The sequence below is a fragment of the Phasianus colchicus genome, chromosome 6 (assembly GCF_987193195.1).
Source record: "Phasianus colchicus chromosome 6, bPhaCol1.hap1.1, whole genome shotgun sequence".
Lineage (NCBI taxonomy): Eukaryota > Metazoa > Chordata > Aves > Galliformes > Phasianidae > Phasianus > Phasianus colchicus.
In genome coordinates, this window is record NC_143441.1 from 6,274,942 (window position 1) to 6,298,100 (window position 23,159).

Sequence of the window (23,159 nt, forward strand, 5' to 3'; positions counted from 1 at the left end):
CTGCCTTATCAAGTATTTAGCAACCATCTCTAAGTACCTTCTAACTCTAGGTTGCTCTTGTGTTGTCATACTCCACAGATTATTCTTGCATTTACTTGTTCACCTGCTCTAGGAATTCCATTCCTGAGGCTGCCATATTCCCCTTGCCAATTTGGTATTAAGCTTACTGCTAAGTTTCCAAAAGTAAGATATGAGGCTCAAGTGAAGGGAATGAAAAACAATCTCAGTCTGGAATTTTGTAATAGCTGCTGGAACATAAGACCAGAAAAACTTTGGGCCTAAACAATGCTGGTTTGATTGCATGAGTAAGTCAATGCCTATGCTTTAGTGTTAGTAAGCCAGTGTATAAAGCTTATCAAGTTTAGGTGTTCGATAACAAGCGGTGGGTGCAAAATAGCTTATATTCACAAACACAGACTATGGTTATGTATTATGGGTGAAAGTAAAAGATCTTCCAAAATGTTCAGCAACGCAGGATGTGCGTGGAGTGATGTTACAACTAGGTCTGTTTCCTTTCCTGCCAACCTTAAAACAAATGTGCTGTGCCACTGACTGAGAACACATTTGGTTTTATCAGCAATAGGTTATTTACAGTGTATGCTACTGCATAGAATGAGGTGGACCTCCAGAGACACCCTATATTTACTTAACTTGCTATATTTCCTGAATAAGTGCAGTTAAAATTGTTGTGTCACCAGTTAGGCCAGGTTTATATATATTATTCAATTATATATTCAATTATATATTCAATTTATATATATTCAATTGATACCTTCTATTTAGTAAGACTGCAAAAACCCCCACTATTTAATCAAATATTAACTCTTAATTTAACTGTCTTTAAAATACTTCTGTAAAGGTTGCCCTTGCCTTCGTGTTGAAAATGAATTTAATGTGTGATTTTGGATGATAGATTGTTGTAATATATATTTGTCTTCACCACGTCTTTTACCCTGAGTGTCATGGACAGAGTGATGGAGCATTGTGCAATTCTCTGGCTGTGTATCAGAACCCCGAAGACTATGTGAAAAATCAGAAGTTAAGCCTGTTTTCTGGAAAGTATCTTTATCAAAATGTTGTAATTCAGTTTATTATTTGATCTCTGATCTGATTCAAGAAAAGCGTAACAATACAAAACACATATGCAGTTAGAAAGAGCTTTTCTGTGGCTCTGTTTATCTAGAAATTTTTGCTTGCGTAGCTTTATTCTGGTGCTTTTAATATTCTGGAAATTGTCAGATTTTTTTCATGTACATGAGTACTAACAACCTGTGGCTTTGAGATTGGTAATCAATAGAGGTTTCCTTCTGCAAACACCTGAGCTGATGCACTGCAAGTTGGAAAGAGAGAAACGAGCAAGCTAAGAAAGTAACACAGATAAACATCGCACAGTCAAATATGAGAAAGCCAGAAATACACCAAATGTTCCACAGCTAAAAGGTATTAGTTCCTTATTGTCACAGTCCAGCAAAGTTTTTTTTTGTGAAGGAGGATTAAAAGAACGTGCAAGTGACATTAAGCTGTCACTGCAACTGTTCCTCAGTGCATATTGAAAACATAACTCTTGTATAGCGAGGCTGCTTGTAGTAGCTAGGCTCTCTAGCTAACTTAAAAACAAAACTGGTCGTACCAGAATGAGCTATGGCCTAAATCAGTGCTGTTGCCATCACTTTATCTTCTCTTCTTCTTAACAACCAAATGATGGTGGGAAGGACAGAACATAAAGCAGAGGCAACTTCCTTTCTCCATTCACTAGGGCTGGTACTACAGTTTGTATGACCAGGGTGTTGAACTATTTGAAACCTTGCCCCAAATGCAGTTAAAGCTGCTTTTTTAGCTTAGTCTTTATTCATTATAGTTAGATCACCAGAAGGAAAGGTTATTATTTTGTGGGGTCAGGAAGTTGTGATTGGGCTTACAGGTGCAAAGCTGCTAGTGCTGCTGTGGAGGAGATTGGCATGTGCATCATCATATATGGAGAAGAACGTGACTATCAATTTTGGCAGCTGGCCATATATATGAAAGTAAGTGTAATATGAAATAGCATCCTAGTTCTTGATTTGATTGGCTCCCTGAATAATTCACTACACAATTGCAGGAGCATGAAAGCTGGTTCAAGAAGAAAGATGGGAACAGAGAAACCATGACTGCCCAGCTTACAGAATCACAGAATTGCCAGGTTTGGAAGGGACCTCAAGGATCATGAATCTCCAACCCCCCTGCCACATGCAGGGCCAATAGCTGAAGTATATTCAGAACTCTTACAAGAGCACTGAGAAAAGAACCCAGAACAGTATTCAAATTTTGTAAATTGTGAGGTATGCTTTATTAAGTGGAACTGTAAAGTTACTCTCAGTTCGGTTGCATAATGAGCCATTGCTGTAAAAACTAGTTTATTTTTATGCCACCATGGATGGTGGTTTGTTTATAATGGGGAGCCTCTTCATTCTTGTGTTCAGTGCATTGTGCCAGAACTCATTTATGTTCTTTCCTGGCAATTTTCTCACAGCTCTAAAATTGTGGACACAGGATCTAATCCAAAAATGTTGTTAAGCACATGCACTGCTAAGTCTATGTAGTCTCACTGAACTCACAAGGGAGAGCAGTAGGCAAAGTGAAAACACCCTCCATTATTTCTATATCAACTGCATTTGGTCTTTCTCACTGTAGAGTTGGTTGTAAGCCTGAAAGAAATGTCATATTAGGACAGCTGCTTCTCCTATTCTCATTAGCATTCTGTTGATTTCATCAAATGGAGAATAGGTCAAGGCTCCATCGTGAACATGAAGCTAAGCCAACATATAAATACCCTTGAGCAGCAGTTTTAACATTTTAGAATATTTATAGCCAACAGCTAAACTTCAGTATAATAAACTGTTCATGGGCTGTATTAGTTCATTTTCCCTAAAATACAGTTTTTATTCTGGCTGAATTCCAGACATCTGAGCATGGACTAGGAATCAATCTGGAGCGGTCTAAAATTAAATTACCATTCGTTCTTTTCTTTTCCCTTTGTTAAAAGGATTTTTTTCAGAGGAGCTTTTTGATAGTCAAAGTAATGCAATAAACGTAACCAAACTAAAAAAATAAAAATATTCAAGAACACCAGAACCCCTGTTAAATTTCATTTGATATCTGAGAATTATACACTGATTTAAAGTAGCGTGTCACATCAAGTATTTCAAAAATTTTTTTGGGGGGGGGATTCTCATTATTTTATATTTATAATAATGACCTATATTGTGCACTTCAATGCACAGGCAAACTAGAAAACATATTCCATTTAGCCAAAACTGATTTGTTTCTCCAGTGACTGCATCAAGCTGTCCTTTTGTAACCCATAAGATCTATATTTCAGATTTTTTTTTTTCTGTTGATCATCTTTGTTTTGGATTGATTCCCCTTCTGCTCCCAGTTTCTTCTTCATTCTCTAATCTTGGAGTCCTGTGTTCTTTCTGGAGATTAATAAGTAATTTTCAGAGCATGGCTTATACTGTTTGATAGAGATGCAGAATGTATTTATGGTTATTTACAGTTATGAAGGCAGAGGTGATTGGGACTGCTGGATGTCCTGTCTAGATATCAGGGCCGCCTTGCATGTTCTGTTCTTTAACTTTATAGTCTGAAGTTCATTAGGCAATAATAGGATGTTTCCAAATTTAAACGAACGATCGTATGTAGCATTTAAGTTGCTGCGTTACTCATGGAGAAGAGTCATTAAATTAAATGCAAGATTTAATTAATTTGGAGAATGATTAGAGAGTGTTTTTGCCAAACTGAACTTTGCCTTATCCATATTTACTACTCATTTGTTTCTTCTTGCAAATTCAGATTTCTGCAAGACTTTAGGTGAACATCTATAAAGTCCATTCCCTCCCAAACTGAGCAGTGTCTGTCAGTTATTAATGCCAAGAAGAGCAGACATCTGCCAATTAGCATCTCTGAACTCGCTTCCAAAAGAACAAATGAGCACTAATGTTGATACAGGTAGGAGTTTGCTCACAGGCAGCCATGAATTGGGCAATATGGATGTCAGCAAAAGCTGTCCTTGAAGCACTCCTTGGGTTTGTGCATGAAATTGATTTTTGTTATTTGCTCCCTACAATCAAATTTTAGAGGGTCATTTACAAAATTACAGAACAGAAGCAATAACATTAGCTAATGCTATTGTTCACAAATAACCAAAACGTAGCCAACTGAAATGTTAAGTATATATGCTGCTGGTAGAATAGAAAACTTGGCAGTGTGCTCAGACTTATTTCTGCAAACGAGGAGAATATACTTGTGGAAAGGCAGACAAAAGTTATTTCAAAAAAATTAATACAGGATAAATGTTCTCTAATTCTCAAGGCCTTCCACCTAAATTGCTATATTTCAAACTTTTTTTTTTTTTTTGCCAACACTTATTTGACCTCTGAGTTACCTGTGGCTTCACTCCTTAACTTTTTATTCCTCCATGTTTTTCCTACTTATTGCCCTGTAGCTCTGGGAGATACAACCATAACTTCCTCCTTCCTCCTTCCTCCTTCCTCCTTCCTCCTTCCTCCTTCCTCCTTCCTCCTTCCTCCTTCCTCCTTCCTCCTTCCTCCTTCCTCCTTCCTCCTTCCTCCTTCCTCCTTCCTCCTTCCTCCTTCCTCCTTCCTCCTTCCTCCTTCCTCCTTCCTCCTTCCTCCTTCCTCCTTCCTCCTTCCTCCTTCCTCCTTTTTTTTTTTTTTTAATTTATTTTTAAAAGGCAATATGAGTGCACATGTTTGTAATTTCTTCTCTGCCAGCTTTTGGAAGTACTCAGTTTCTGTGTCAGAGTAGTGTACAGTGAAGGGGGCTTTCCTCTTGCATTCTTTTCCCTTAATCCTAAACTGTGAAATATTCAACTAACCCTCTGAAATTGGGTGTTTCAGGAGTGCTCATCATTATCAGTTACCACAGAAGAATGGAGGTTGTTTGAATTCTTGAGATGTACATTTGAGATCTGTGGACTGATTTTACTACATATACATTATTGTCAGTGCAGAACCATGGTGGTGTGCTTTGTTCTAAAACAGAACAAAGAAAACCTCTGTTTTTACAGCAGACAGGATGGGTTTTAAAATCTGCTACGTCCATTAGGTAATGCATGCTGCCTGATTTTGCCATAAGTAACAGTTTCAAGGGAGACTGTTCTTGGCAGGCACCGCTTGAAGTGGAATTAGCAGGCTCACGATGAGAGAGATCCCAAGAGACCTGCTGTCTTTACAGGTACGTAAAGCACCCCACAACATTTTCTTCAGCAGTCTTTGGTTAGACAAGATATACTGCCGTGTTTTGTGCATCATCAGAGAAAAAATTCTGCCTGACATTCATTTCTGTTCCGTTTGCCCAGTGATACCTGATACTTCTTTCCACCTGCCATCCCAGCAGAAGCTGGAGGCAATATTTTTAGAGTTCTTCCAGCATGAGGCAGTTTGTCTCATATTGAGCTTAAACCTGAGAAGTTTATAAAAATTTCACATTGTTTTCCAATGCAGGTTTGTGACCAATAGAAAAGAGAATGTCTTGGTAATTGTTTCACCCTAACTAATGGAACAGGATAACAGTGATACTGTAGCAGTGATAAATCGCTTTGTCAGCTCTGTTGATGATAAGTGTCATAAAAACATTGGCACTGCCCAGGTAGTTGTGGTATTGGCTCAGCTCAGCGTTTCTCTTGCCCAGCTGGTGATGACAATGCCCTATTCAGTCTCTTTTAAAGTTGGTCTAAGTGAGATCAGAATATCAGTCTTTTGTGTTGCCATTAGAGGAGCCCTTTATAAATGCTATCCTGCTGTTTAGCAGTGCTTTAGAATTAATTTTGAAAATTCATCTCTTTATACAGAGATAAAACATACTTATGGACTTAATTCATACAGAGGCTAAATACTGATGCACTGGGAATGAACTTTCAGTAGGTTTGAATCTTGTCTAGGTAATGGTGTTACCACTACTATACGGTACTATAGGCCATGAAGGACTAATAACATTATAATTTTTTTTTTTTTCCAAATCCTAGAAATTAAAATTATGAGTTTTAAGTAACAAAATCCTGACAGTGACTATCATTTCCAAGTGCCTGCTCCCCACTCTCCTACCTAGCAATGTATGGTAAGACAGAGCTACTTTTTAATTTTGGTTTTCTGCTCGTTATTTCTGCCATGCAGTCTCGACTCATTGTGGGGCCTTTAGATGATGTATTAGAAATGATATATTTAATAAAGAGAGGAAAAATAATGACTTGATTGCCTGCTGCACACTTGATGGGAGTGGAAGTTGCTGGCTCTGGCAACACAACACCAGACACAAAAAGTTCAGTTCTGCTTACAAATATGACTGATTAGATTAATTCAAGAGAAAAGGAATATGAGTAGGAAAGTATGAGGGTTTTTTTTGACCTTTTGGAGGATCTGCAGAGCTCTGTAGTGTGGTTAAGTTGTGCATTTGGAACTCAAATATTTGTTTAGCCAAGCATACAGTGTAATCATGAAAACTGTGCTAACCATATTCATAAGATACTTCTAACTCTCATCGTTATGTGGCTTGCATTACATGTCCTCCCACCTCTGTCCCTATGATTTGACCGAGCTCACAACAGTGGAATGAGGCAAAGCTGCCAATATCTTACATTTCTTTCATCAAACCTTTGAACAAAAATGTCTTATTAAATTATGAATATATTAAATCTGTTCTGGAATTAATTTCTGAGTTATTTGAGATGTAATTAATTATGTGAAGGTTTGTGCCTGTGTAGCTTTGAATTCCCTGTTGAGATCTGTATGAGATTTATTTAGGACTACTGATACTTAATTGGAATGCTTATCCATACAGTCAGCTTATTGACTTAATAGAATTAGAAAGAAGCATACTTTTGCCTTTTCCAAATGTCATCCCTACCAGATTCCTAGCATTTATAAAAGGAAAAGAATGGACAACAAGTTTCCACTGGCTCCAGAGAATCCAAATGTCAGACTTCTGTTCCACTGACCTCAGAATTCACCATCAAGAAAGTAGATGACATCTTTTCTTGAACTAATTTGATTGCTGTTGGTTGCTCTATGTTAACTATATGCTCTATGGTGTGGTATATAGATATATGCAGTGTATGCAAGGCCATTGATACCACTGGGAGGCATTCTTTTTTAATAAAATGCTCTTTGCATCAGGCGTAAAGAGTTACATTTTCTCTGCCTTCCTTAGGCACCTAACAAAATATTTCAGCATTTGAAAAAGCAAGCATTTGTTTCAAGCTTCATCACTCATTTCACCTCACCAGCCTCACCTTTAATCACAAAACTCTGAAGAAAGCCAGCTTCCCTGAAGAACTAACTGTAGAACTGATTAAGATACCCATATTTTTCCATGGATGGCTGTGGGTCTCACCCTGCTGCCTGCGTATAGCAGCACAGTGCTTCTGCTTGCTGTGCAAGGGAACCACAGGGAAATGGGAGAAACTCTGAACTCAGGCATCATACCTGAGTGTGTCTGCGTTTGGACTTCCCATACACACACATTTAGCTTGTTTAACCTTTAAGCAGTTCCCTGAACAGCTTAAAAGGATGTATGAGGCAGTCTGGAAAAGATGGTTGGGAAGGTGGAGTTGACTACTGAGGATCAATACTGCTTATGCTGTTTTACTGTGTTCATAGAAATATAGCATCTGCAGGTTACCTCTGTCCATTTGGTGCTCAGGAGACTAATTGCTGTGTTAAGTTGAGATGCCAAAGAGCAGGGAGAAGGAACAAGAAGTTCTCAGTGCTTTTTCTACGTTTAATTCGGTAGTAGTTAAATGGATGTACAGTAGGCATAACTTCTGTGTTCTCAATAGTTCTAATGAGTATACTGAATGGTGTAGAGCAGAAAAAAAATCTGTGGAAGGAAAGAGTTTGTGAAAAACTTGATAGAATCATAGAATCATTTGAGTTTGGAGGGACCCTTAAAGATCATCTACTCCAACTCCCTGGCAATGAACAGGAACATCTGCAGCTAGATCAGGTTTCTCAGACTGTGGTCCAGCCAGACCTTGAATGTCTCCACCTCTCTGGGCAACCTGTTCCAGTGCTTGACTACCATTATCATAACAAACTTTTCCCTTATTTCTCATCTAAATCTCCCCTCTTTTAGTTTGAAATAATTTTCTCTTGCCCATCACCACAGACCCTGCTAAAGAATCTGTCCCCTTCTTTCTTATAGACACCCTCTAGATACTGACAAGCTGCTATCACGTCTCCCCAGAGCCTTCTTTTCTACAGGCTGATCAGCCTCAACTCTCCCAGTCTGTTCTTACAGGGGAGGTGTTCCATCCCTTGGATCGTTTTTGTGGCCCTCTGGAGACATTCTAACAAGTCTGTGTATCTCATGTACTGAGGGCTCCACATCTGCACACAGTACTCCAGGTGAGGTCTCACTAGCACAGAGTAGAAGGGCAGGAATCACCTCCCTTGATTTACTGACCATGCTTCTTTCAATGCAGACCAGGAAATCATTGACTTTCTGAGCTGCAAGGGCACACTGCTGGCTCATATCCACCAGTATTCCCCAAGTCTTTTTCAGCAGAGCTGTCCTCAGACCGTGCTCAGTAATTTCATCCCCTGGCTTGAATTGGTAGTAGGAGTTGCTGTGACCCAGGTGCAAGACTTTGCACTTTAGTTTTGTTGAACCTCAAGCGGTTCTCCTGGGCTCATTGCTTGAGCCTGTTTAGGTCTCTTTGAATGGCATCCTGTCTCTCAGGTGTGTCAGGTATACCACACAGCTTGGTGTCATCCATAAACTTGCTGAGGGTGCATTTGATCCTACAGTTGAGGTCACTATGAAGGTATTAAAGAGCATCAGTCCCAGTACTAACCCCTCTGGGACACCACTCTTTGCTGATCTCCATGCAGACATTGACCCATGACTCCATTCTTTGAGCATGATCTTGCAACCAGTTCCTTGTCCATTGAACAGTCTACACATCAAATCCAAATCTTTCCAATTTAGGGAGAAGGATGTTGTGGGGAACCATGTCAAAGGCCTTGTTGGAATCCAGGTACATGACAACAGAGGCTCTTCTCTTGTCCACTGATACAGTTACACCATTGTAAAAGGCATAAAAGGTTGGTCAGGCAGGACGTGTCATTGGTGAAGCCATGCTGATTATCCTATATTACCACCCTCTCTTCCATGTGCCTTAGCATAGCTTCCAGGGGGATCTGTTCTGTGATATTGCTCAGCACAAGGGTGAGCTGACAGGCCAGTAGTTCCCTTGATCATTCTTTCTACCCTTCTTAAAATTGGATGCAACATTGCCTTTTTTCCCAGTCATCAAGGGCTTCATCTAATCACGTTCCTATATTTCAAGGTGTTTTACTTTTGACTTTCTCTAATCTGGTCCAATAAGCTCCGTTAGTGATTGAAGTATGTTTTCTATTGTTGCTTCATCTAAAAGAAGTCTCATCTTTATTGTTTAAGACCGTTCCATGACATAGATCAAAGTACAGAAAGTTGGGATAACCTCAAAAGCTCGCTTCTCTTCCAAATAAAAATTAATGTAGGTGCACACAATCTATGTACATGATGTTGGCAACAAAACTGTCAAAACGTGCTGTTCAATTTTTGCTCATGTTTTGGAGTAAAGATTTCTGTAATTGGTTTCTTCTTATTCGTATATTCATATTCTGGGAATGCTCTGTTTGCTTTAAATGGAATGTATTCTTATAGAAAAAATGCTTGCAGATGCAATTGTTTTCATCTAGAGTATTTGATTTTCCAGTTCTGTTTTTAACTGGATATTTCCTATTATGGATCACGAAAGAAGTGTATTTCTGTGCTCCCACATTCAAGTAAACTCAAAGAATATATTTTCATCTCAAATCTCAGTATTTGTCTTACCTATACTTTACATAGGAGTGTTGTTGTTGTTGTTTGTTTGTTTGTTTACATTTTTTGTCTTATTGGAATAGGAAATGTTGTTACAATATGATAACTAAAGAAAATTTTCTTTTGTGCATCTATTATGCAGTATTTTATACTGCTCCTCTGTCACAGGTGTATCAGGTGGATTTTTTTTGAATTTCAGAGCAATTTGAGTTTATGAAGATTTCATTATTCTCTGGTAAAGTTTATGTTACTGTGCGAAGCGCTGGGGCAAAATTTGTCTTTATCAGTGAAATCAAACTTAAGATGTATTTCTAAATACTTGAAATGTAACTGCTGCATCATCTGTGATCAGCTTTTGCAAAAAGATGTTTTGCAAAAAGAAGACACAAAGATGTGTCCTTCTTGCTAAAACTTATTTCTGGCTATCCTTTGTGTACTGGGTTATTTTACCTCTTATTGTCCGCTATGACTTCTCTCATACAAGATTATGAAGCAACCTTGGCAAAACTGATGATCTTTTTGTTTTGTGGATGCCCCGTGTTGGTTCCTCAGTCAGATTAGGCTGCTCTCTGTGCAACAGTTATGTTTGTTCAGCACATACATCTGTGATAAAAGCAGAACAGAAATTAATGAGGTCACACACTGCACCATCTTTTTAATGTATAGACCCAAGTGCTTCACTATAGGTGAATAACAAAAATGAGATGATTAAATTTAGGAATTTAGAAATAGTCTGGAAGTTTAGTCAAATGCAGTAAAGTCTTGAAAACCTCACTTGGATATAGCATTGAAGGTAGCTGCTTGTTTTGCTCCTCAGCTGCAAAATCATGTTATACTCCCCCATTAAGGAAGTGAGCTTTATTAAAACACTCAGCAGACTTCAGGAGTCATGTGCTGTTTAAAAGAGTGGATTACTGAAATTCTAGAATGCTGCAGATAAGATGTTGCAATTTATTTATTTTTAATCACGTTTGGATTTTTCAAGTGTTCTCATTAGGAAAAAAATCAATTTTATTCCTTCCAGATGGTTTTTTTTTTTTTTTTCCCTAGGGATATTGTTTTCCTGAGCATCTCTATCTTAGATGTGACTTGATGCAATTTACATGGTATCATTTACATGAAAGCTGTCCTTACCTGAGCTTCATTCATTGGCTTTCAGAACAGAATCACAGAATCACTAAGGTTGGAAAAGACCTATAAGATCATCCAGTCCAACCATCCACCCATCACCAATGGTTCTCGCTAAACCATATCCCTCAACACAACATGAACCATGATCTGTTTCTCTTGAAGGTTGAGAAGTGGGACTTGTGAAGTTTCTGTCTACCTGTCCATGTACAGCTCTAATGTCTATCTGCAAAGCAGGCATCATCAGTTCATGTAGGGAAGGAACGGACCGTGCCGACTGGTATCTGTGGCTGTTACATTGCCTCAAACTTCTCTGCTCTGCAATCCCACTTTTTTAGCTGACTTTTTTTCTTTGGTTTCTTCATGCTTGTGGATGTTTGGGCAAGGTGAGTAACATTTGAAAGGTGGGTCACCTGCCATTTGAGTGACATCTACCTGTTTTTTCTTACGCTCATGAGTAGAGAAGGTCAGTCTAAAATGCAGTCGTCAGAACTGCTTTTCTTCTTCTATCTTCTTCTCCATTCTGCCTCTTAGATTATTAACTGTTGTTTTCTCAGTCTGATTTAAATTTATTTATTTGGACAAGGAAGAAGTACAGCTGTGTCTTATTAGGTTTATACATCTAAAAACCACTCATTCAAACAATTTTTCTTTTCTCTAAACAGAAATTATCTTTGGAAAAAATGCTTCTTTCAAGGCCACTCGCCATGAGATGTTTGCCTGATAAGCAAAGCCTTCTCAAAAGAATGATGTCAAAGGCTGAAAAGCACAAAGGCTGAATACCTTTAAACTCACTTTTCTCTTATCTGAAATTTTGTATAGTTTTACATTCTCTCGTCTCGTCCTGCAGGATCATACATTTATGACAACAGTTTGTTGTATAAGAAGTGATGCTATTCATAGACAGGTGGTTTGCAGAACTGAGGCCCAAGCTAGTGTTCTTGTTCTAGTTTTTCTGTAAATATTTATTCTTTGCTTATTCTTTACACATGGAAGTGTTTTAAGACAAAGTCCTTGACTACCACTAGAGAGCTGTTTTTAAGATATGTTGTTCTAACCATTTTAAATTTCAGCCTTCATAGCTGCTTTAATACTGTGTACCCTGAATCCGTAGTTTCATGTTATGTTTCAGTAAAGTATATATATGGGTTTTTTTGAACTCAAGAGTAAAATAAAAAAATGATAGGAGGGCAAATAAAAGTTCATTCAATTTAATTTTCCTTGAATTTTATCTGAAAAGCATTAACTGTGAGCTGCTCAATTGTGTACTGCTCTACCAATTTAAAAAATACATGTATTTTTTTCCTTACAAAATATTAGATCTTTTTTTTATACGTGTCCTCTTTACCATGTTCAATTGTCTTAGTGAATGCTGTAAATGATGCTGATTCACAGGCTTCACTTGGGCAGAAGTTCAAAAACCTGTGTCAGAAGAAGGTCTAGGAAGGAAAAATAACTGGGTAGACTCCATAATTAATGAGCCTCCCTGTATAATTCCATAGATCTGATTTAACAGAAATTTGGGATGGTTGGTGTTGTTTTGGGGTTGGTTGTTTTTTTTTTGGCTATTCTACTTCACGATGGTAAAGTTGGATAGAAACATATGTTTGAACTTGCCTGGAGACTTCTAAAAACATTCATAACTTCAAAAGCAGAGCATCTTGCAAGAAAGTAATTTAATAAAGAGTAGAAGCCTCATTTCAAGATTTCCTTTGTTCACTTGTATGGATTAATTTGCCTCACTTGGATCAGATCTAATTATAAAGCTATATAGCGGGTTAAAGGAAACTGAAAAAAAAAAAAAATCATACCTGATACTAATGCACCTTCTTCTCACTTCCAATTATTTTGTTTGTTTGATTCAAATTTCTTTGTAACGGAGAAGCCTTCTGACCATGAAATATAATAATCTGTTACTTCACAAGTCAAGGAGTTGCTTTTGAAAGATGGCTTCTAATTCTGTAGGGACAAATTTATACCTGCTATTTAAGAGCATGGATGTACTTTGGAACTCAGCCAGCTAGCCACTTGATTGCACCTCCTAGGTGACTAAACCCCTTGATTTGGTCCTCCAATTTACTTCAAAAGCAAAATTCCCTTAGATCGAAATAGTCGAGTTTGAAATGAAAATAAAAATTGTTACTCATTTTTGTGCCCTTTAATATAATTTTCTGAAGCTTAGTTTGATGTTGTTTACCAAGCTTTTATTGCTGTCTCCACTGGATTCAGCCTTGATAAAATATAATTTTATTAGTAGACTTCACTGACGTTATAGCCTTTGACATTTCTTCTTTTGGATGATAATGCTGTATGAAAAGGTCTCTGTGTGTGGCACATTTAACTGTGCTACAATTTTACTTTCCGTTTGCATTCACATATTTCTATTTTCTGTCGTACAGGTGGTGTGTTAAATGGAATAAATGGCCCGCAGTGATATTTTCAGAGTTGCAGTCACTGTTTTACTGGTGTGTTTTATGCATGTTGGAAGTACGTCTTTTTGAAAAGAGAATAGCTTCTTGTCTTCAGTGTGCCTGATTCATAACCCATTATGTCCTGTACTAAACATAGCGTTTCTCATCTATCCTGAGCTTGTTCCAGGAATGTGTTGTGTAACATCTGGCACTGGACAACCAGAGGCCTGGTCCTGAGTGCCTGGAAATTATTTCAGCAGAAGCTGAGATCTCCCAGAACCTCCCATGCTGTGCTTGGTGCTGCCCGCCATGGAGCCTCTGCTGGCTGCCCATCTCATGTCAGGGCACTTTCACACCAGCCAGGAGTGTGGTGTTAAGCCAAAATTTGCATTCTTCCTGTTGTTTATGCATGTCTGTTGCTCTTACTGGACCAAGCTGGAAAGCAGTTTTCTCCTGAGATACAGAAATGGGTTGCCAAAAACAAATTCTGTATCTTCAGCTTTCTCTTGGATTTACTTTCTCCCTATTGTCTTTCTCAATATTCTTCCTTTCTAACACTTTGTTGCAGATTATTATTCATCAGGCTGCATTACTGCCAATTGCTGGCTTGTTTCACACAGGCAGTGCCATGAACAGTGAAATGGGGGACTGCAGTTACAGATAAATATTAGCTGAGATACCACAGAGAATTTCTTATTGAGACATGCTGTTGTCTTTCCTTTCTTCTAGTCTCTCTCTTTTTCTTTTTCTTTCTTTCTAATTTCAGATCTTTGTTTTAAAGCTCATTCTTTTAAATTTTTTTCTTGCACATTCTATAGTCTGTAGAAGCTATCTTTTTTTAAATTAAAAAATAAATAAGAAACCCAGTGTTATGATCTCTTTTCCTTACGTAATGGGGTATTTTCATGTCTTAAACTTATAATGGGTTTTGTCATTACACACACCAGAAAATGATGCATTGGACTAATATTTTCCAAGAGCAACTTAGGTATTTATTTTTCAAATGAAGATATACAGCTACTTATCTGTTTATTAGATCACAAAGAGTCTTCATGACGCTGTTCTGAACTAGAAATGTGATTGCTTTCACAGTGTCTCTTTTCTAAATGAAAGATTTGAGACACCTGTTTTGGTGTTTAGGGACTTAGGAGGATCGAACAAATATTGTAAGAAATCACTAGAGAGCTTGTGCTCTGCTTTAGCCCTACATGTGCCTTATATGCACCAAGTCACATCTGTTGGACTAAAAGTTCCCCTCAGTCCCCCCGAATTTCACTGAGTCAGTGGGGATGCATCTGACTGCTATGCAGTTCCCTTACAAAACCTGATCCTTTGGGCATTTTGTGAACGTTAATAAAATCCACTCGTGCTACTTCAGAGCAAAATTTGGACCTGACAGCTATATGTTTTAAGAAAACTCAGGTAGGAGAAGGGAGACATTAAGGGAGAACTCTGCTTATTAAGGCACCTTCTTCCAGTGAAGATCTTGATCCACTCCAATACAGTTGCTTGGTAGGCAGTCCCCTTTTGATAGAGGAAGAGATGCTGTTCCAACAGATACAAAGCACAGTTATTTATTTATTTATAAGGGAATCTTTATTTTGAAGATATTTTGTTGTCTCACTGAACTATTTAGACATGACCAAACTTTCTTTTTTTTTTGGTGTTTCAGCCCCTAAGTTAATGATTCCTAAGTAGGTATTCTGAATTTCTCTTGAAACTCCAGTTCAGCTTTTAGCACATTGACTTTCCAGCATGCAGAATCAAATTTAGGTTAAATTTACCTACTATGTAGTTGTCCCTTGGTTTTTCAGCCCGATCATTCAGGCCCAGATTCACAAGTACAGTTAGGGTCCTAATTTCTCTTGGATTTGAGTTTTAATCTTGCATGTATGCATGACTGCATATGTCTGTGGAATGTTGAAGATGTGTGAGAGACTGGATCTTTGGGAAGGATCTGAATGACAAGCAAATGGATAAGTGGCTCCAAGGGGCTGATGGGGAGAGTCAATTCCCAGAGGTCTGTACTGAAGGTGGCAGGAATAGAAGAGAGGGAGGGAAGTTCTGTTTGGGGGCGCAGAAATGAACAGTGAAGGCAGCTGAATTTGTCTGGGAAAGAAAAATGTGGAAAGACAAAGCCCATATGGATTTCTTTCAGCTTTTCCATTGCTGAGCTCTGCCTTGTTTTGGTTCATAATGATTTTCCAAGTACAGCATGCTTAAAAATAAATCAGTATTTTCATCAGAGTTTATGCATTTGCAATCCTTATTCTGTTTTAAAAATGCAGCTGTTGAGAATCACTCAGGATTGCTTACATTTTTTTGTGCTTTTTTCCTGATAAGTTATAGCTGTCTCTTTTTGCCAGCTAGTTTTCACAACAACTTCAGAATTAGACTTGTAAAACTATTAAAATATAGTCGACAAGCTGAACTAATAATTCTTGTGGTTTTGAACTTGTACTTCTTTTGTTTTGATCTTAGTTCAGACTTGGATTTAGGCTGACTGATCTGCTGTGTAGGCCTATGGGCTTCAACACAAGGCACTTGAAAGCCCTATGGTCATATACAGTGTCCAAAAAAAATTAACTACAGTGGAGGATAAAGAAAAAAATCTGTTGGAAAAATAGTTTGTTTTTTTCATAATCATTTATGGGGCAGCATAAATTAGCTTGAAGATAATAGCTTTTGCAAGCTGTTCTTTGGATTTTTGTCACTGCTAAAACTATGCTTTTGGATGCACTAAGCACGCAAGGAAAACCTTGATATATCTCTATAGCTCTGGGTAGTATAACTTTCTATCATGGTCTCTTCATTCTAGATGCATATGTGATACATTACTGTACTGACAGTCTACTTGGAATTAAAAACTAAAAAGGATCCTCTGCTTTCATCTTTTCCATACGCTATCATCAAGATTATGTTTTTATATTTATGGTCTTATATCAGGAAGAGGTCTCTGTTCCTGTTAGTTCAAGAAGTGCTGCACAATCAAGGTATGTCTTGATGCTGTAGTCTGTTGAAAGAAGTCACGTGGTTGAGGTTTGACTGTAACATCTGTACATTTCTATGAGTGACAGCCTGCGTGACAAAACTGGAAAAAAAAAAAAAAATCCAACATAATTTGTCTTTAAATTTAGTCTGCATAAGTAACTAAAAATGGCCCAGATAAATTACTTTTTATACATATATTTTTTTCTAAAATGTTGGTGCAAGATCTGTAGTGCATTGTACTGACTTGAAATCTGAAGAACTGAGTATGTCCTTCTCAATAATGCTGTGTGCCTGGTCTGATTTTATGAACATGTGTTCAACAAGCCATTCTGCACTTCCTGTGTGTCTAAGGAGCCTAAATGGAAGACTGTGACATGTGGCAAAGGAAAAAGGGACAAATCAGCATTCTGTCCATTCTCTGTATCTCCAGAAGGTACGGATATCGGAGACGTCTGTAGATATCTTAAAACAGCTTGTGTTTTCCTTCATGTTTGGTAATGGTGCAATTTGAAGGATGCATGGCATTGAAACCAGAAGAATTCTCTATATCTAAAAAAAAAATGCTGAGGCTTTCATCCTCTTGCTTCAAAACTTGTTCAGTGTTTTGTTTTGGTTTTCTCACTGAAGCAGAATACAGTAGAAGCAGCTTACTTTTAAGCCCCATTTGATTGTTCACACTTACAGTTTAAGTACAGATGTCAATATATTAGATATCCATGAACATAATGAAAGGAGATATTCCTGAACTGACTGGATTTTGTCATCTGTATGATTGTGTAAGCCTTACTGACAAATATTCCTAAACTCGTGATACTGATTCAGTAATTCCTTCTACAGGTGGAAATTTCTTGCGTTTATATTCAACTCTTACGTCAGATAAGAGCAAACAGTCACAGCCAAATAAAAAAGAGAATAAATAGCTTTTTACTAGCTAACGATTATGAGAACATCTCCGTTTGTAGTCTAACATTTATTGTGCAAAAGACTGTGGAGCAGGTTTTTCAATCATCCCACTTCATAATGTCACTTAAACCACTGAAGCTGTTGGGATACATGTTATGATGGAAATAGTAGCATGGGGACACAATTCAGCAGTCATCCATTTTGATTGCAATATTCAGGCAGGCAAAGCCAATGGGTTTCCAGAATGTTTTAATATTAACAGACTGCCATACTGAATAGGAATGGATTTATGCATGTGGTTATTTCATGCACTGACTTTGAATTTAAGGCTGGAACAGTTCTTCTGGATGTGCAAGCCCTTTCTATTTGCATTGCCATTCCAATCTGAATGATAAATATATTCCTACATAGTTGCAGCATTAATTCTATATGTACCTGAAATCATTGGCTCCAAAACAGAGGAAAAGTAGTAGTTAGTTAGCAGTAACCTTTGTGTCAGATTGCTTTTCTGTTGCCTGCAGTGTCCAGGGTTCTTCAGCCCCTCTAAACTCTAATATTTGAAGCAGCAAGTGTGTCAGACACCAGCAGGAATTCATACAGACCCCAAGGATGAGTATTTTCGTGTGGAAATTATTTTTCTTCTGTTGATGGGTAACCTCCTGATATCATCCAACACTCGGATGCTCGCAAAGGCCTGGTGACAGCTTCCTGTCACAATTCCAGCCCATTGCCTGTCTGTCATATTCCTGTGCTAGCACTGTAAACTGTCACTGAAAAATACTTAAGGCAGGGAAGTCCTTTAATGAGAATTTAACCTGAATCACGCTGTTCATGGCCATGCTGTCTGCTTAAATGTCGTGAGTGAGGGATTAGGAGATTTACACTGGCTGTTGCTTTTCACTCCATGGGCAAAATAGAAGTGGTTCAAGAAGAGTAGCAGGAAAAACAGTTAAGCCACCTGCTAAAGTCGTTGCTTGGACCAAGACTTGCAAGGCAGCTTCTCAGAATTCACTGCATACTTTCATAAATGATATTGTGTTGACATTCAGTTTCTCAGAAGTTCCAAGTGTTCCTTGGCTTTGCTTTGGGCCTCGCAGCTATTTGCAGCTCCTGCAGAACTTTAAAAGCTTTCCATGGGGACTCTCTGTGTACAGTTCATGCAGACCAGTTTGTGACTGTGAACTCTCTGCTTGTACTTCAATCACTCTGCAAATTTCTTTTCTATTGTAATGCTACTGGAACTTCTATTTTTTTCCTGGTAAAATTCCAGCCTCGTAGCATGGTGCTAGCAATGAAAAATGTTTGTGTTCTGAGCCTTTGTTAAGCATCATAGAAAAATCACCAAGGTTGGAAAAGACTTCTGAGATCATTCAGTCCAAGAAGTTGGTGTTGAGAGGAAAGATGGGTAGTTTGAGAACTACTCCATCCAGTTGTATTGCGAAACTTGTAACAAAGACAAACACATCTGGTGAAAGAAATGGTTAAGTTTATTCTTTGCAGCACAGCTTTTTTTTTCCTAGTATTTAATGATAGACAACCCAGTGCTCCTCTTCTGAATTATTTCAGTTGATGACAATGGGACACTGATAGCTGGGGCTTTAAGGCAGTGACTCCTACTTCTGTTGCATTTTCTTTTTGTTTCTCTTTCTGTGTATGGCTAGATATTGTATGTGATGCAGTGTCAGCCTTTTAATAAAACTATTAAAACTGGTGATTTCAAAGTTCAATGTAAAAGAAATGTCTGGAGCAACTCTGCCCTTTTATCCAACAGCTCCACTGTGTCTTGAAGTTTTGATTTTCCTTTAGACTTTGTAGATTCTTGTTAGGTCTAAATTCACAATTAGTGCATGCCTCATACATTTCACCCGTTTTAAACTTAAGTACCTTTACAGCTTTGAAGAATAATCTGCTTTTCTCTTTTCTACAATAAGTGCAGCTGGGAGTTAGGGTGTGGGAGCCTCTTTCTTTTCTTCTCTTTTTTTTTTTTTTCTTTGCATCTCAAAATCATCTGCACGTGGTAATATTAATTGACAAATGGAGAAGAGCTCTATTTTGGATTGGTTGTTTTTAATTCCACCACCTTAAAAACTACTTTTTCCATTCTCGTCTTTCTGTCAAATCCACTGCTTTTGACAGTACTTTGTATTTTCAAGGGTAGCCAGCTCCTTTTTGTAAAAAGTATTTTGCAATTGGAAATTAAATTGTCATTTACGTACTTTCTTCCTTAGTTGTAATTTGTTACCATGTTAAAAACAAGCAACAAACAGAGGAAAAAAAAAAAAAACCCACCAAAAAAATCCCTGAAAACCTCTGCAAAACAACAACAGAAAAATCACTTCTCTGATCTTTCAACACTGAAGAACTGAGTTACATGAGTAACCTGAATCTTTCAATCCTGCTGTAAAGAAAATAATCTTAGCTGGCTGATTTTACTTGCTAATAACTATTGTGTGTTTTCAGACTCTGCTGTCCATATGTAGGTACTGATTTTGTGCAGTAAATTGTAAGAAATACAGTAATCCCAATCGCACATTGTTCTTGATGTATTGTCACTGAAGTCAGTGTAAATCTTTTTTTTTTCCTTTCTTTTTTTCAGAAATGAATTAGCAAATATTGCTCTGGATGCTGTACATTCTTGTAACATTTAATAGGGTGGCTACTATAAGTATTTTACAGCTTAAAACAATATTTTGCTTTTTAGATCTGCCTTCTGGCTTGGAAATCTGAACCTGTGTTTGCAATTGAGTTGAGAAGCCTGAATATAAGGACTGGTCTTTGCAGTAACCTCTGAGTAACTCATAAACTAAAGCTGAGAGTGCCTCAGCCCTAATGACCGCATATCACCCACTGGAATTAGGATTGGTTAGCCTCGGTGCATCCTCTTAAGACTGCTAGAATCTACTGAAGTAGGGGGTACATTAGGATAAGTAGATAAAACTGTGCAACTCATTGCTGAAGATGGCCGATTGGTCAGGCAAAGGCATGCTTATATCGCCTTTGTATTTCTGATAGTGGTGATGTGGTCATTAATTGATAATTGTCTGATTAGATTTAAAGGTAAAGAGACAGCTTGAAAACATTAACTGTGGGCCTGTGGTACGTATCTCCTTTAATAAATAACAAGATTTTGCACTTGTGTTACAAAATGCCTTTCATCCGAGTGACATGAAGATTTAAAGAGGTGGGGAGTTGTACTACATTCATTTCAGTACCGGAGGACCTGAGATGTATTGATTCTGAAACTGACTCAAGGTCATGCAGAAAGACAGGATCACAATTAAGCATTAATTTTCTTAAAATTTTACATCAGGCCAAATAAAAATAGTTATTTTCCCTTGAGAACTGAGCAATGCTGTACGACTCGTTTCTACCAGCCTTGATGCTGTTGTGCTGCTGCTGACCAGTGGAGCTGTGTGTGGGGTAATACTTTATAGGGCTGAAAGCCTCCTTCTCTGCAGCAGTTCGGAGTTGTTCCCTGTTGACTGCAGTGTATCTAGGATCTCACCCAAATGTGAGTGTGGTTCAGTAAGCTATCTGCTCTGTGGTTTTCGGAAGCTACTGCTCCTTTTTTTTTTTTTTTAAGGTGAAGATGAAATTATAAAGCTTATCTCTTGAAAAGAGGAAGATTGTTTCCAGAACCATGATATCCAATTATTCTTCATGGTGCTGAGGAAGCTTCCTCTGCAGAATGCATTCAGGTGAATGGTGATTTTGAGTGCTGTTCTGATGCACTTTGTTTCTCAGGCATTTTTAGGAAAGAAAATATAAATTAATAGTGTGTACAATAAATAATCCCCATTTATATTGCTAAATCTATATAAATACTGTTTCTTAGAATAATTTTGCAAATATTGGTTTTATTTCAAAGTGGATTGCGCTAAGAACTGGACATGTGTTGAAAGTTCATTACATTTTTGGAGAGATTCTAAGGTCATTAGCTTCATTTTACTTTCTAGATATTATTACTTCTGATTTTTTTTTCTAAAAATTTGCATTGTGCTTTAGAAACGTAATCAGCTGCAAATAGAGTACAGTAAAGATTGATTTTTTCTAATGGAAAAAGTCTGCACACACCAGAAAATAATGGAATATTTGTGGATGTTTGTCATGATCTTTTTGCTAGATCACCTCTCATTTCAGAGTGCACGTTCTGTTAAGTCACCTTATTATCAGCTGTGGAAAAAGAGAAGTCATTTTCAGTGCTTCCAGAAGATTAATTCCTGGTTTTTGAGGTTTTTCTGACTTCAAGGATGCTGTTTTAATCAAAGACATTTGTGTTAGCATGGCTACTCATTCAGTTCAGCCAGCTGTTGGTCGAGTGTGTACAAAGCAGAAGATAAAATCCAAGAACCAAATGTTTCAATGGTTTTTCTGCACCTGGTATTGGTGTCCACTGACAAATACCTTGCTAAGACCATTGGCTTTGGTTGCATGATTATCTTATTTCTTCTGACAATCTCTTTCTTGTCCTATGGGTAGACAGTTGAGGACATGTAAGAAGCTGAAGTTCTGAGAACTGCAGTAATGTTTTGAGATGTCTTTTTTTTTTTTTTATTTAGAGAGTATAGTATTTTTTTTTTTGTGGAGAGAGTTCAGTATTTTATCTTTTTTCTTCTTAAAATCTCACCTCAGATTTTTCTTCCGCTCAAGGTGAACATTCAAAGCTTTTATAAACTTGCTTAGATATAATCTTCTAATGCTTCCAAGTAATAATCATACTCTTTTCCTTTCTATTTCTCATTCGTTTTTTTTTTTTTGGAAGCTGTATTTGGAAGCTGGGTACACTATCAATTCTTTTACAATCATGGAATATTTCCTGTATGATGTCTTTTCATTTATTATTTCATCATACCAATCTTTCAGAGAAGTCCCATTCAGAAATTATGTCCCATTGTGTCTCATTTGCTTATTGTTGGTTTTAAGGTTTGGTGTTTTGTTTTTTTTCTCAATTATTTCAAAGTTTTAGTCATTTCTAACAGTGAAGCATAGGAGTCAGGCTGTAATTGGGTTTACTTGTCAAAGGAGATCCATTGAAAACACAAACATTTGCAGATTACAACCTATAATATTCATTTTATTTTGCTGCCCATTGTGATTGCAGAAAGGGTAAATCCAGCATCAGAGCTAGAAAGGGTAAATGGATGAAGACACAGTAAAAGGATTTGTAAAACATGCATTCACTGAAGACTGGCCATTTATCTGATTTGTCTCCTTATTTCAAGAAGCTAAATCTGGCTAGGAGATTATATTACTTCTCTCTGTTACGATGCCATTCATTTCTGCTTTTCTGGCTGCTATTTTCCTCATGTGAGGTCTGACTCAGGAAAATCTTCTGCGCGTCTCTCCTTTGTTTATGAATACACCCAAGATGGTGTTTTCAGGAAGACTTACAAGCATATGTTTGAGTCCATTCAATAGTAATCTCTGAGTGAGAGCCCTGAGAGAAGTTTATCCCTTTTCATGAAAAGCTTGATCCGATGTCATTTTACCTAATAGGAGCTTTGCTTTTGATTATTGTGAGTGGGATGGGATCAATGGTCAAAGATTTGTCTTTCCCTATCCAGTTCCTGAGCCTCTTCCTCTACTTTTCCATACACTGTAGTAGACCCTAAAGCTACTTTCTTGATTTTTCTATGTGTTATTTGCAGAATTCCACAGTTGCATGGTCACCCTGCACTGTCCCTGTGTGTTTAAAGATATTTCTTATAAACACACTATGAACATATAACATTAATAAAGTACCCATGTAGATGGGACCTTTGTAGTAATTTATTTAGTAATTTATTTTAGTTGCAAAGATTAGGCCACAAGGAAAAGTGTAAAAGCCGTGTAGGAATCTGTAAATGGGAGAGGATATTTCTG

The 23,159-nt window shown here is 37.6% G+C and overlaps 1 protein-coding gene across 10 annotated transcripts in view; it reads left to right on the forward strand.

Annotated features, from left to right (window-relative positions):
• Positions 1 to 23,159, forward strand: part of BBS9 (Bardet-Biedl syndrome 9) — a 279,729-nt gene that overhangs the window by 179,345 nt on the left and 77,225 nt on the right. Inside the window, exon 25 of one of the 10 annotated variants that reach the window (XM_090142272.1) lies at positions 13,581 to 14,388. The exons of 4 other annotated variants lie outside the window; for them this stretch is intronic. In XM_090142272.1, coding sequence (XP_089998398.1) covers positions 13,581 to 13,780 — 200 coding nt within the window. In that variant the 3' untranslated portion in view covers positions 13,781 to 14,388. 5 more of the 10 variants (XM_090142273.1, XM_090142274.1, XM_090142275.1 and 2 more) reach the window with 5 other exon arrangements.